The sequence below is a fragment of the Sphaeroforma arctica genome, assembly GCF_001186125.1.
Source record: "Sphaeroforma arctica JP610 unplaced genomic scaffold supercont1.46, whole genome shotgun sequence".
NCBI lineage: Eukaryota > Ichthyosporea > Ichthyophonida > Sphaeroforma > Sphaeroforma arctica.
The window spans coordinates 15,979-32,110 of NW_014040512.1; the positions used below are offsets into that span (position 1 = coordinate 15,979).

At 41.6% G+C, this 16,132-nt stretch overlaps 2 protein-coding genes across 2 annotated transcripts; both read left to right on the forward strand.

The window, feature by feature from the left end:
• Positions 1 to 2,706: 2,706 nt before the first annotated feature.
• Positions 2,707 to 5,816, forward strand: SARC_01191 (hypothetical protein). The gene is made up of 4 exons (XM_014305081.1): positions 2,707 to 2,969; positions 3,669 to 4,090; positions 4,781 to 4,931; positions 5,325 to 5,816. Exons 1-4 carry the CDS (start codon positions 2,856 to 2,858, stop codon positions 5,472 to 5,474), a joined length of 837 nt encoding a protein of 278 aa, XP_014160556.1. The 5' UTR covers positions 2,707 to 2,855; the 3' UTR covers positions 5,475 to 5,816.
• A 1,055-nt stretch (positions 5,817 to 6,871) lies between these two features.
• Positions 6,872 to 15,195, forward strand: SARC_01192 (hypothetical protein; the record flags this gene model as incomplete). The annotated part of the gene is made up of 11 exons (XM_014305082.1): positions 6,872 to 8,190; positions 9,000 to 9,149; positions 9,431 to 9,575; positions 10,400 to 10,517; positions 11,405 to 11,500; positions 12,361 to 12,457; positions 12,989 to 13,064; positions 13,804 to 13,891; positions 14,392 to 14,499; positions 14,817 to 14,917; positions 15,054 to 15,195. The coding sequence occupies exons 1-11, from the start codon at positions 6,966 to 6,968 to the stop codon at positions 15,193 to 15,195; spliced, it is 2,346 nt and encodes a 781-aa protein (XP_014160557.1). The 5' UTR covers positions 6,872 to 6,965.
• Positions 15,196 to 16,132: the final 937 nt, after the last annotated feature.

Genomic DNA, 16,132 nt, shown 5'->3' on the forward strand with positions numbered 1-16,132 from the left:
ATGTGTGTGTGTATGTGTGTGAGTGTGTGTGTGTGTGTACTTGTGTGTTTGTGTGTTTGTGTGTGTGTGTATGTGTGTACGTTTGTCTGTGTGTGTATGTGTTGGTGTGTGTGTGTTTGTGTGTATACGTGTATGTGTGTTGTTGTTGTGTGTGTGTGTATACGTGTGTGTGTGTGTGTACGTGTGTGTACGTATGCATATGAATACATTTTGTGGTGAAATTCAATAGACTGTATGAACTACTAATCTTTGACAGTATGCTCATCATGTCTGCAACAATATATGGGCTTTAATGTTGTCAAAATTTTGGCGTACTACAGAAGGAAGCAGCGAACAAAAGCCTTTCATCATTATTATGTTATTTATTCTACGCAAGATATAAGGTACCCTTTCCTTGCAAGAGTATTAATACCTGTCCACGTGGTCAGCAGTTTCATCCTCCTCTGAAGTAGATGCGGCACGTTTCCGATATGCACGAGCGTTGCCTCTTTTTGCCATGGTGTAAACAGGTCTATACAGTTGGTGTGTGTGTGGAACGTTCGCTCGTGTACTAAATATGTTAGAGTATTTTACACTACAGTATCTGTATGCATCAATATATTGTAAATAGTACAATACGCTACCCCTCGAAAAGTCATAACCCGCCTGCTTAACTAATACCTGAGGGAATAATACTGAACAACAGCAACTACCGATCAGTTTAATTCGCCGTGATGCGAATTAATGAAGCGTCAGTGATTCGGAGAAGTTTAATATTCCCACATGATGTCGATGTTGATGTTGTTTGATACACAAATTTTGGCGCCAAAATGGCGACAGGCTTAATATACGAATATTGTTCATAATAGCCGCCTCATAGGCTTATAGCCATTGATCATATTGTTCAGGTTTTCGTTCTTTTTTAAATGAAGTTTTAATGTTCAATTCAGAAGGCTATGATTTTAACCAGAACAAGGCACTCCGATCGGTGTGTTATGTTCAAGGCCCTGAGTCCTAAGATGCCTCCTTTCTCCACTCTCAACCCTCAAGTCGTAGTATTTATGGGTGTGTTTGTGAGTTAAGAACATAAATACGTGATCTGCAGTAGGATCCAAGAAATATATTATCTTTATGTATTTTAAAAAACAAAATTCTGTAGCGACCCACCATGTGAGAAGTCGTGACGACCGTATGCAATTGGCGACCCGGCAAGGAGCTACAGCTAACAAGAGTTCATAGTCTCCACTAGTATTATATCAGAACTTCAACATGCTCAACAATTACGGCGCCTGGTCAGTAATACTCTTCCTCTCACGAGTCTAATCCGAACTCGTGTATTGCAGTATGGCATATAGACCTTTTGTGGGATAAACATAGAATTGCAGGCTGACTAACAGGTGAATTCCTATGCTGGAAAGAAAAATGCCCTGTGTAAAATACCACCTACAGTATCCAAAGAAGTGATCTCTGTCAGAAAGCATGCAAACCCTAATGCTATAAAACACTATGAGGTATGTTACAGATATGATGGCATAGATGCTGATTCAAATAATAAAGCAGGCCATATAAGGTCGAGACAAAGTAAACGATAGGGGCAAGTTGTACGATAGAATAATATGACTGACTATATTTCTGGTAGTTGGTTTTCGAAAGTACAGAATACGTACCGAATATATTATATAGAAATCTAATTTTGAAATCAGCAATACAGTAACGACAATATTATAAATATGTATATATATATATATATGTTTGTGTGTGTGTGTGTGTGTATGTGTGTGTCTGTTTGTATGTATATATATATATATATATATATACTCGACGCCTTCGACCATGAGAATGTATGTCTCCAGGGTCTCATGTCAACGTCTTGTTCTCTCCACATCTGTAAGCCGCTGACTCTTATAATATATATATATATATATATATCTATACATATATGTGTGTGTATGTATGTATGTAGTATGTATCTACGTTTGTATGGATGTAAGTGTATAGATATAAATATACATATATATACTTGCAACCGTTAGTTCTTTTAAACTGAGATGAAACACTGTGCAGTAGAATATAAAATATAAAGTTCAGAACCCGACACGCCCACTATCACCACAAACTATAAGGATAAGGATGGATACGGACAGATAAGGATATACTGATATTCACAAATAGATAAACCTCTAGGCTCTGGCGTCACACCCACTACCGCCACACAATTGACGGATATTGATGATGGATAAGGTACATATAATATGTTTATATATGCACACAGTACATAAATTTTAATAAATGAATAAACATCATGAAGCCTGGCAAGTGGCGGGATCAGATGTGGAGTCTTGGAGATGCATTGCCATCATTCAAGTCTCATGAAGTTTGTTTTGAAAAAAGACGTATATATTTACGACAAATGTAGATATTTAACGATATTTATTTACACTAATGGAAAGAAATGCCAGTGCCCACTGTAGGCCAATTGGAGAGGTGCGTGGTGTTTTCTCTATGTCCTACTAGCTCTCTATTTTAAAAAAGCTTTTAAAATTAAAAAACATCATTAACTACACGACCAAAATTGGGAATGGGGCCGTGCTTAGGCCTATTTTTGAAGGCCTTCTTTCGGCCTAAAACTCCCAAGTCGCCATGATGATTCGTTGTCGACCGATTTTGGCGTTTACAACCCAAATACAGACATACGAAATTGTTCGTGTATACATTTTCGAAGTTTCGCGTTTTTCCGCCGGTTTGGGACTTGCGACTTCTTGGAACTCTCCTGTGAGAATTAAGAGGAGTATATTTATATACTTGGTTCACTGGGTAGCAAAGATACATAGCTACATACGTACTTACCTTTTAATCACTCCACACACCCCTCAAAAATGGCACCTCCCAAGTACGCAGATCTAGGCAAGGCAGCCAAGGACTGTCTTTCCAAGGACTTTGTTGTTGGTGATGTCAAGTTCGAAGTTGCCACCAAGACTTCTACTGGAGTGGTATGTTAGTTTTATATTCTTGCCTGTTATTACGTATTATTAAAGAGTGTGTATTTATTTAGCAACTTAGTTTGATTGACTAAGAGTACGGTATAACGCATTGTAGGTGCGAGCTAGTTTTAAAATATTAGATATTTTAGGGGGATATTTATCTGAAAGTTGATACTCCGGCACTCGGCAACCCGATTCCGACAGGAAGGTGTCGTTTTGACAGTGTGGTCGTTACCAATATGCTTTGCAGGGCGTATGTCACCTTGTAATGCTGACTTGTACCTAATATCATGCTTTGAAGCTGGTGACTTGGCTATGCCGTTGTTCGCGTATAGTTCCCTATTTGTGTTGCATGTTGCTTCGAGTTTGACTGCGACACCCATTGGTTTATTGGTTATTGGCGCGTATGGCGAGTCCTCTTCATTTTTTTGGAACACGAGATGTTTGGGAATGTAGTTAGTTTGTGTACATACATTTTAGTCTTCTATTAGTAAAGCATTCGCAAAGTTATTTTCCAGAAACAGTGGTACGCTCCTAGCGGACAGTAGCGTAGTATTCTGTTCATACTACTAAATATAAGTAGCGGAGTAAGGACTCGGAAGTAGAGATCAAGCAGGCACCGATATTCATATATATATATATATATTGATTAAATTTCTATACACAGGCTTTCAAATATATATATATTGATTAAATTTCTATACACAGGCTTTCAAGACCATCACCACCAAGAACCAGAAAGACGGTACCGTTGATGGTACATGCGAGGCCAAGTACCTATACAAGCCATACAACCTAGAGGTAACCGAGAAGTGGAGTACCGCTGGTGTGCTACTCCAGACCCTGTCCATTGAAGGTCTAGCTGATGGTCTTAAGATTGACAACGATACCTCGTATAACACCAACAACGAGGCCATCACCTCAGTTGTCAAGGTCGACTATGTACAGAAGCAAATCCGTACCACCGCTGACGTCAATCTGCTTAAGAAGGTCGTGAACGCCACCAGTGTGTTCAACCACAACCAGGTGTTCGTTGGTGTACAGGCTGCTTACGATGGTGCCAATGGTGCCGTTGCATCAAAGACCATTGCCGCCTCTTACATCGCCCCTGATTTCCAGTTCACTACCAGGTATGCTGGTTATAACTTGTTGTTTGGGTTCATACGTGGGTGGGTTACTCGTAAACCACTTTAATTGCTGTACCTCTTTGTTTATTATATTTTTGGATTTTAAACGCACCTGTGACTCCACTAATAGTCAATACCCAGAGAGCAATACCAGGTCAAGATTTGAATACTATGAAACTCAAACTTTAGAGTGTGACAGGTGTACATATATATGGATATGTTGCGGGGTACGGATGAAACTGAGTTTCACGGAATGTATCCTCGACACTTCACCTAATAATTTAAACTTTACTGTAGGAGAGAACATATTGATCTTTTCCTGACAGACTTTTGGTACCGGTCCGTTGTGAAGCGTGTCTGTGTGTTGTCTACAACTTCTGGTATCAATGGTGTCTAAAGAATACACACTATACAGCGTGCGGAAATTAGTAGATCTGAAAATTGGAAGTGAATACAGTGTTTCTGTTGCTGCAAGTATGTATAGACAATTCGGGTATGTCATTGTGAGAGGCAAATCACATATGCAGTTTTTGGACGCTTGTGTTGATTTATACGCTGCACATCTCCACAGTGTTGAACACCACGTGGACGACGTAGAAGACAAAGTCGCATGTTCGAGGGGGGATCCCTGACCTGCATGCTAAATGTCGATACATACTTAGTGTATTTTTAACTTGAATATCCCTTTACCAGCACTGATGGAGAGAAGGTGAGCTCTTCACTGCACCACCGAGTGTCTGCACAAACCGTTGCCGCCGTTGCTTTCGGTTGGAAGAAGGGCACCAACGAGACCGACTTCGCTCTTGGTGGACACTTCAACTTGGACGCTGGTTCCTTCCTAAAGGTATGTATCGTCTTTCATTTGAATACATGCAACGCGTGCAAGGCAATACATAATTGATACTGTCTTTGTTTTTTTGAATTTCTGCATGTGTGTTTTCCACGCTTGGAACTTGTCTAAACTGCCAATATTTACACGTTGCACGATCTATCGGACATGTTGATCACTTATGTATGGTTTGTACTGTTAATATACCCCTTTTTAGATTGCAAGTATGTGTATCGCATTCGTTTAAACGAATGACTGAATATATGCAAACTTTCGATTTTGTACACTTGGACGAAAGCCGGCTCATCTTGTAAAATGGGCTGGAAACTGTTATGAGCTGTAGCAGAGTTGTTTAAGACCCGAAACACTTGCTGATTTGCAAACTTGCATTGCCTTCATTCACTACAGGCTAAGTTGACACACACCGGTCAGCTGACGTTCGGCTACACTCAGGTAGTCAGCCCCAACGCTAAGGTGTCCGTTGGTATGAACGTGGACAGCAAGAACCTTTCCACTGATGCGCACAGACTTGGTTTCTCCCTTGTTCTCTCCGCTTAGATTTAACATCCAAATCTCCTATCAAAGAATAAAGGTGGTTTACGGAGTTCAGTAAGGGCGTCCAAACTCAGTATCTTCTCATGTTCATAGTTTATTTTGAAGTTCAGTTCATTAGGGGTGAAGGATACATTTTTATAGAGCTCAGTAAGGTCTCTCGTTTGGATTTTATAGCGCACCTTTTGTAGTTTTTGAAGGTCAGTTCACCAGGGATGAAGTGTACGGTGCTTTACCGTGGATTCTATTCGGCTTGAGCGAAGTACAAGATTTTAGCACCAGTGTCGGTAGTTCAAGCGAGTATCAGTATGATACACATAGTCATGGACTGCATCTAGCAATGTACCGTCGAGTGTGTGGGTGCCGCTCTTGACAAGAATGATCCATGACGATATAGCTTCACTTTGACAGAAGCATATTACGGACTCTATCTCAAAATAATAGATGAACATTGTGCACGGTTGAGAGCCTTACCCATGTAGGGATGAATGAGGGCGGGGGGGGGGGGGTTAGCCTTAAGATTGAAGATGGCAAATGTGCTTATCTCTTCAGTCCGTATACGACATTGTTTATGCTGCCCTAGATGACTAACCTAGTTGGAATCACCCTTACAGAACATATATATGCTAGTATATGATACCCGCCACAGTCGCATCATACTCGGTTTAAAGTTCAATTTAGATAACAAAATACATGACGGAGCATAGGATATTAGAGCTATCGCTCGCATTTATTCATAAATTCTTCTCTCGTTAAGAACAGCAAATGTATAAGAGATGCATCTGTACGTCAGTTTCACACCTGGAAGAGATAGCAAGTACATCTACTGTTGCTATGTAAATATGTATGAGGTGTGCAATATGTAAATTGCTACAAGTGTAGTTTTTCATCATGCAAAGTTGGCCATTTAGCTCGTCCCTTGGCCCATGGCCCACGCTCTGCGTTTTTTGTATAAAAATCGGCTTTTTCAAAAAAGTCAAACGGACACCAACACAAAAACTGATGACAACAATCCGTCCGATCGATCAGTCGATACGAGGGATGTATGTACGTTCTCTACTAATACTCGAACTAAAATTGTGGTAATTTTACTAAAGTAAAATAAATAAACAATAGTGCGCGAGGAATATCCGCCCATATAAAGGACTTGCGTGTGACGGCGTCCACTTCACACAACGCGTGCTGGGTATGGCTTAGATAGGACTGTGTTGTATAGATAGAGCTTACGTGCCCGCTGAGCTTATTTGTATTAAACGAAGGTTTTGTGAGTGCGCAAGAGCCTCGAGATGCACACGTAAGTACAAGCAAGCACCGATGACCAGGACTTAGTATACTGTCTATATAAAGATGATGCCAGAGTATAGTATATAGTATCGTATTCATCGGTGTTTGAATCAGGATACCAGCTGTGTATACGTATACATGTACACTTGCACGCACACACAAGTGAACCATATCATACATATCTACGGTTATATACATTAACTATCGGCTATTATGGACGAAACGATGGAGGAAGCACACCCCTATGTGGTCTTTCCAGGAATGATACCACCAGCCTACTTAGCGTCTCAGCTGCCCTTTCCCGCCCCTCTTCCTTTAGATGGGCCAGGGGTGGGTGCACCGAGCACATCGATACACTCCATATTAAGAAACGATGCACATGTAACCCCACATAGCCTTGCAGTAGTAGGTGACATGCTGGCAAGTGTGCATGCACGTACGAATGGATTGCGTATGCCTAATGCTGTACCGTTCAGTGGTGTGAATGCTAAATCTGCATCAACACCGAGAGTGATATCGGCTGTAATGCAGAAACGTCCGGGTGTGTTGAACGCGATTGCAAGGGAACGTAATACGGAAGTGCGTGGAATGCAGCGTAACAGCACACATACAAATCAGATGAGCACGGATCAATCTAGTCACTTGTCACATGAGAATGTACATGTACAGCAGTCACAGAGACAAAACTACCAGCAACAGCGGCAACACCCACAGATGAAGCAAGAAGGTGGTAGCCACCGAGATATGCAGCAGGTGCAACCCCAGAAACAACAGCAACAGCACGGTTCTAGCGCAGGACCTCATTCTAGATACAATAACGGTGGTAAGACGACTGCGGGGGAAAGCGGGTATAGGCCCTCCAGTGCAGGTTATAGAGGATCACACACAAGCACGCACAATCAGACACACGCTCACGCGCATCATCAAACCCAGAACTACAGTAACAGTACTACGAACACACACGCAAGTGCACCTGTGCACTCGGAAAACAATATGTCGTTGAAACATGATCCCAATAACCCACGCGTAATACATACAGTCAAGCAGGAGAGACCGCCCCAGCCCCACGATCGTCACTCGCACGGTGTGCATGCACCTGCAGTCAGGAGTGAGGTATTGGAACATACCAACACCCATGCGAAACACCACAAGTATCCCAGAGACTCGGGTAGTGCGTGTATGCTGGGTGCTATTAGAGAGCAGCAGGGCGTTTCGCCTGGGTATGGGCCCAGCCCTGTACCCATAACCATTCCACCGGAGTTGGAACAGGTGACCGCAGAGTTTCGCCCGGCTAATGCGTATGTGGAGAACCATGCACCCCACAAACAGGTACACAGCGCACACGGTGCACGTGAAGGTGTACAGCCTGTGGACAAGGAGGAGGAGGGGCGACAGGTGCTGCAGAAGGGTCTGAAGCGCGATCAGGCACACATGAAAGGTATTGCTATCATTGCGGTTCTACAGCTTTGTTACGGTTGTCGAGTACGTTGTGTGTGTATAGAAGGCATGCAGGCGAGGGAAATAAACTCGATTTCTGCATGCTGAATCAGTTGCGTGTGTGGATGGGGCTGTATATCAAGAGACAGGCATGGCGAACACGTGGCGGTATTTCATTCCAATGTATAATTACGGATTTATGTATGTAGACCTGTATGTATGTGTGCGCGTATATGTATTTGCTTTGGCTGGTTGTGCCCCTATGCTCTTGCAAGCCCACTCTACTATTGATCTTTATATCTTATAGAGTAAAGCATAGGACAGGTATTTGTACTTCGCTGCTACACTTTCCTATGGTGGTGTGTGTGGCTATGGGATTTTCTTGGATTCACACAGTAGACTCGCATTTGCGAATGTGTATTACTTTTGATACATGGTTCTTTACATATATTTAGATGCAATCATATACTTCTCCAGGCCGCCCAAGGGACTATAGTATAGTGTTTACAAAACACTCTATTCTTTGCAAAACACTTCTTTCGCAACGACACATCTAAATGTACGTATTGCTACATAAACTGCCGAATTACGATAAACCTTGAAGTCAGCAATACAGGAAATGGTTGCTTATGTGCCGTATTTACCAATGGAACAGAACAGGTCATCGCAGAAACTCTTTCAAACGGGGACTATAAGCATGCATACTTGTATAGGCATAGCATCTTATAGATATGGATTCGATAAGATTATCATTGGATTTCGTTAGTCTTTGGTTGCGTTATGAGCTAATAGATCATAACCGCACCACAGGTACCCATCAAACGCCGCAGAAGCCCTCTAAATCAGCTAAGCTGAGCAGGCGCACATCTTCCTCCAAGAAACGCGATGCAAACTTCGATGGCACGAGATCGGGTGAGAGTACCCCACGGAAACCTCCGCAAGAGAAGACGCACGTCAGAGGTACGTATGCTTACATGCATATAATTAAACGTATATTTATCGATGCATATGTATGAAATGATAGTGGGCCTCTTCGTTTATACGTATCTTATTCTGGCCGATCTCTAATCGATGGTCAGTCCAGTGGGCGCAACTGAATGGGAATACGAGATCGTTTTATCGGAGCACCGTGCTTGTCCTGATGCCAGTGAGTTGTACACTCTTAGGGTGGCAGCAGTATGCAATTGATAGGTCATTTACTTTTACGGCGTTGATAAATCAAGTTTATACACTTTTCGCAGATAACACAACACCTGGGAGCAAAAACTTCGGCTCCATAAAGAAACGCGTGGAAGCAATTATCTCCAGTGACTCCATGCGCTATGCTGAAACAGGCGATATGACTGACTTCAGAAGCCTACCTCGAAAGAGCCTGACTGAGTTAAGGTATGCACTGAAAGCATATGTATATGTCTATGCGGCTACATTTGCGTTCATATATATATTGGCAGTTTGCTCTACGCTGGCATACTGCTGTAGACACTGAACTTGCGATAAAACGAGGGCAGAGACTCATTGCAGTCCAGTCTGTGCTGTGTCTGTCGATCTGCGCATATAAGCAATGTCGGCTAGCGATTATCACCACTCGGCCGAACTTGATTCCAAATGAAGGTATTTCATCAGCCTCATAATTTGTGGTTCATTGAGTTTTGTAAACTGGTATCCAACCTTCAACCACAAATGCCTTTTATCTATTATATAGCAAAAATATATATACGGTAAATAAAATACCAGATTCATAAAGTCTGCAACTTTCTGTACAATCGTCGGTGCTGCGCCGCATTGGAGTGTGTGATCTGTCGCAGTGGGAACCCGCTAAGCCAAATACATACAATTCGCATCTGTGTTGGAATAGTCGTTTCTTTTTTTCTTTTTATCACAACGAGAAATCCGATTTTGTTTTCACCATTGTAGACGGATAAAAAAATTATGCATACACTTCAGGCTACCAACCGCTTTACATAGCTTACTACCGTACTTCATTCGGGTGGGCGGTTTCATCGTACGCCCTATGCCCATGCCAAAGTCAAAAGATTTTCAATTTATGCATACTTCGTTCAAGCCATGCATACTTTGCAGTCGTGGGTAGAAGTGACTGGTTCTATTCAGTTGGTACCAGCTCTGTATATACAATTCACATTACAATCAATCAATCGTCTATATATAACATTCAACCCTGACAATCGTTGAATTGTACGTACTATATTCAGGCTTCAGCTCACTTTACAATCGGCGGTGCTGCACCGCATTGCCATGGATGATCTGTCACAGTTGGTGTACCTCATGGACCGGCACATCACCGCCAAACGTGAAGTGAAGTTGAACTCGGTATGTCAGTCGGGCCAATCAAGTGCAAGATTAGACCCATTATGATGAATTTTTTTGGTCTGTATCGGTTGTTACTATGAGAGTCGATTGACACATACATACGTTTAGCAGTCGCATACGAATCTGATTTGTTGTTCAGACATTACAAGTAGGAAGCTGTACGTATCCGCATTGCTCGTGTATTTAATAAGCGTCATTGTTCGAGTTTCAGTAATCCTGTATAGCTTCTCGGGGTTTTGAAAATGCTGTCACATAGTGTCACAATGTGATTGAAAAGCGGCTTCTGTGAACGATATATGAAACCTTTTGAGTTCATTAGTTTATCTGAACATGCTTTATACAATTTGAGTGTGGAGGCAATCATTTTCTGGCGACTGCTGGTCTGTGGTTAAAGCCCGGATGGACTTTTGTGGTTAATTACTTACTTCTTGTGGTATATGTAGGTCATTTTTAGTGTGTCGTTGTTTAGGGATCTATATGTAGTTGATAGACCGCGCCTGCTCGTCCCCAGCAACGTGTAGCTCAAGTCGCGTGACACGAAGCGTGCGTTGCATATTTAGAATGGCATTATAGAGAGGCTTTGTAGTAATTACATACAGCGAATGTATTCTATGCCTCTTTATCCTTAAAACGTGCAACTTCAGACACGTAAAATGTAAAGACATAGCGTGACTGTAGTGTTTGAAGTAGAGTGCTGTGCTTTCTTGTGTGACGTATTATCCAGTACAGACAATCACACTAGCTTTTGCCCAGCTGGACATGCGCAGCTGTGTCCATATCACAGAGTTTCGGTATCACACACAACCAACCAATCACATATAGCTTAAGTCAATTACGTGACCACATGCATATACCACAATGCATTCTCTCTAATATATCACATGCAGGATTCTCCCGATCACAACTTCGAGGAAGTATTGGTGGGATTGGAGGCAGCGCATATCATTCTCACTCTAGTGACCGCACCCAGCATCCCCATTGAGGTATGACGTATATTGACTGGCTGGTTTACAACGGTATTATAAGATGACTACAGTTACAGTGACTTTGTAATGGTTTGAGATATCCCTCATACTTTGAGTAACTGGTATACAATGGCTTTGTTGTGGTTTGAGGTATGCGTTATAGCAATGGCTGATTCACGATGGCTAAGCCATGGTTTGGGTGTCTCACTCGGGCTATGTGGCAAGTATTTTTGTATCTGACTGTGGCAAATGTTTTTGCACGTGACCTCTTAAAGTTCAATCTGTGTTAGGATGTGACATTGTTCGTCTGAGTAGTTGTCGAGCCAAATATTTCTGATAAGTACAAATTCACAGTGAACAAAAGTTTAAGTTTAAGTTGTAAAGCTCATGCCTGCTGCCCTGAATGGTGTATATGGCCTAATGAATTGATTTGACTGTGATTTATGGGTTTTGTTTGTACCACTTTTGCCCCTCATTGTGCATATCTGCAATTTGTAGTCTTTTCTTTTGGAACTTACAAAAGTTGAAAAGTCGAATATTACCGCACTAAGATACGAAGTTCTATGTGACATAGTGTCGAGAAATTCGTATGATCATATGAAAAGCACTGAGAAGAATTTGTTCGAGGTATGTTAGTTGGCGCGCTCCCCAATTTAACAAATTATCGATATTCAAATACGCTTCTGCAATAGCCGCATGGCATGGGCTTATTACCTATTTTTTTACATATGTTGGTCAATCTACTCAAAATTGTTTTCTGAAATGTGCCACAGATAAGCGCGACGTTGCCGTTCCATTTGTAGTTGCTGTAGTTTCGACCACAGATGAACGTATCATCTGCCATTCTATTAATGGTTTCCTTTTACTCCTGGTCACAGATATACATTGAAGACTACCTAACCAACGCTCTGCACTTTGTCAAACATCACATTACCAAGACTTTGTTCCGGCCACATCACAATACGGACGCGTCAGGTGTGTATACGTTAGCATGAAACGCGAGTATGGGCACAGTGATGAAAAGCAGTGTTTGTATAAGAATTGCGAGGTGCGTGTAATAATAGCAGGAGTGGGCTAGTGGTGCATATGATTCTCATACGTGCACCCGCGTCTGTCGGTAGGGAAGGGGTTGTATGTTTGTATATGTGATTGCTTATCTACTGTTTGTATATATATGAGCGTACAGATGTATGTATACGCATATGTTTACTTGTATACGGCAGCTGGATAATAATAAAAGAGTTTGAGCTTCCCAACCCAATGAACGATGCTCGTAAACACTCAATGCTAGACCAATGCTAGATCAATACTAGATTCGCAGACAATGATGCGAGATGTACCACGGCGCGGAAGCTCTAATTCCAACTACACCATAAGTGCAATTCTGTCGCATTTGCCCCGAACCAATTTTGTCGATATATTCTGATCTACGTACAAATTTTACAACGTATTTCCAACTGTCGCGTTTGTATCGCGTACCACAACACGGAATTTCACCATAACCAGAGCCGAAACAGTCGAAAAAGAAATCGAATGCCAACTCCGCCCCAAAAATCAGTGCTCATGCGCAGCGGCAAATATCGTAAGTTCTTATGTCTATCTGTTGCTCTCGACCCGCGAACATAAATCTCAAGATAACGCACGTGCATCTTGTCTTCGCCGCTTGAATTATTCTGGTTGTTTTGTGCCATATATCAGCACGTATGTATGTTTAGACACATGTAGAATTATATATGTATATATATATATATATATATATATATGCATGTATGTATATTTGTATGTATGTATGTATATGCATATATGTATATGTATATATATATATATATGTGTGTGTGTGTGTGTGTGCTTGCAGGGTCACGAAAATAGGTAACGGCGCCTCACCTATTGTTCGAACAATCGTTTCCACCATCTCCGATATAATGGGCAAGCGATTATGATCAGACAATCTTCTGACCTTGTCGAGATTAGCCTGTTTCTCGCAGAATAATCAATCACGTGCACACAAATTCTTTCATCGTTTAAGTCATTCTCATACTAAGATTTAGTCGATGCTCGTTATTTTTCGCGGGGCTTGTGTCAAGGACCAATGTGCAATTGACCCAAATTTAAATCACGCAATGCTTGCTGCACTTCAATTTGTGAATATTGTCGTTTATCTTGTCAGCCAACAGATTTGGAATTGTTTGGAATTGTTCTTCTGATTGGTTGGAATAGTCCTTCGGAATGTTTATTATATATTTTCCCAATATAATTTTAAAGTATCTGAAATACGCTTCTGATTGGTTGGTATACCTCGTTGGTATTTTTAACCCATGCAGCACGCTGTACACGCGGTTATGTGTTGTGATGGAGCGGTTCTGCAATCTCCTGTCTCTTCAGAACTGCACCGACGAGTTCCTTCTAGAGGTGAGTATTATTGGCACGCCTATATCATCTCATATTTTGAATTAATTAGAATGGCCAATTCAAAGTTGTGTGTATGTACAATTCAAAGTTGTGTGTATGTTATAATTGGACATGTTAATGACAATATTTTTGATATATTCGTTGTTGAAGGACACCGTGACAAACGATGCTGCAAGTCTTTCTTGACTATCATCTACTCAATATTGTGCGAAGTCTCTCTGCTTGTTTCTCTTATATATCCACCTCCGTAGCTTTTTTTTAATTACTATTCAACGCTGTTGGGTTTGACATGTTAATACAATGATACTTTGGAGTATACCACACCGCTATCTCTCAAAAATAGTTATTAATCATAATTTGGACCCCAATACATCACTAATGGAAAGGCACATTAGTGTGCTATCTGATACATCGGAGCTCAACTACGCTGTCCTTGAGATGCGATCCCCTACTTCAATCCGAAAGTGCATACATACAGATCCTTCTCTCTCTGCCCGCAGATTACCACCTTGGCGTTAAACAGTTTCACGTACGCGCCCGATGACTTGTGCGTCAGGACCATCGACCTCGCCGAGCTGCAGGGCATCAGTCTGCACTTGGTTTGTACGGTATGTCGTAAGCTCTTATTTGTATTTAGGTGCAATACATACGTTTAGAATGTATGCCACATAATTCAGCAGATTGGTACACTTTTATCTACATACCGACCTCTCGAGCTTCAGGGTATCTCGGTCATATGCTCTTGTTTTCAGTATAACCACACAAACGTATATACACGTGTAAGGTGTATCTTCCAACGGCTTGATACACCGGGACATATGCATTGTACTACATTCTGGCATACACGGTGTATTAGCTTCAATTAAGCGACCCCAAAGTGCTCTGGATTGCTGATACTCGTATTGTTTTTTGTACTGACCTGTAGGTGACAAGGCGTTATCATCGCCACCGAGAGAACGTTATGTACGACATTCTGATGTTCCTGAATAAACTCACCACGGCCAAGAAGAACCTGCGCACATTCCGGTATGCAAGTTCAGCCTATGTACTGATGCGTATGTATACAGATATAGATTTATATATGTGTGTGTGTGTGTGTGTTTGTGTGCATATAAGTTCAAGTTATCTATGTAAAGACATCTATGTAAAGACATCTCTATAGAGCCAGTGGTACACAAGCACTGAGCCTTCCCACGCTGATTCATGAATGGAAAGAGACACGATGTACATCAGCTGGTGTCGCAAACTATACACGAATTATCTACAAAACTAGGCAAACACCATTGCATAAAGCCGATATGTGACTTGCAAAGTCCCATTTCTCGTCAAATATTTCATTCAGAGTCTGCTCTCGCAGTACATGAACACTGCTTGCTCTGCGCCAAGACCATGCTCTTTCCGTAATCACTATGTGTGCCATATTTGACAACAAGAAGTTTGGACGATTCCATGGTTGATTTACACTGAGAGCTACACCGTGAATGTCCAGAAAGTTTATTACGCCATAGAATGGGCATGACATGATTCGGGAGATTAAGTATTTCTCATACCATCCATCGCAGAGTGACTAAATAGAGAATTATTGATTGCGTATAACAATTTCGGGTCAAAAACTATACTCTGGCAGTCTTCTTGTCATTTAGCTGTGCTTAACTGACCGCAAGCAAACGCAAATCAATTTTCAGCAAATGCACACGCGAATTTGACTTACTTTTATTGAATCTCAGCTCAAAATAAGTATGTTGTCACTCCGTTTTTAAATTGAAACAGAGTTAAAATTTTATATCAAAAATTACAATATTAGGTATGAAACTAGTAGAAAGGATAGAGCCCGACACTATGCTCAAAGCCCAAGTTCGTATTTAATGCAAACCTGAGGCCAGGTCTCATCAAAAAGAAACTGACTACAAAGTACCTGTCCTGTCCAGCTATGAACCTGATCGAAGGGCAGCTACACAACCCTGTCTAATCTCATACAAACCTCATAGCAAATTTCTTTTTGCCCTATATTGAATTGAATTTTCTTCAATTACGAAATTAGTTGAAAGGACGTGCCACAAAGCCATGTTCAGTACCTCCACCCAGATTCCGTAAACGAATAGCGAACTCAATTTCCTCCCGAATAAGTCGAATTTGGAGTGGCACAGCACACGACCATGTTCACTAGCCTCACCCTAATCAAATCAACCAACCAACCTCTCTCCCACAACTCGATTCTCAGAATACTCTACAACCTTTTTT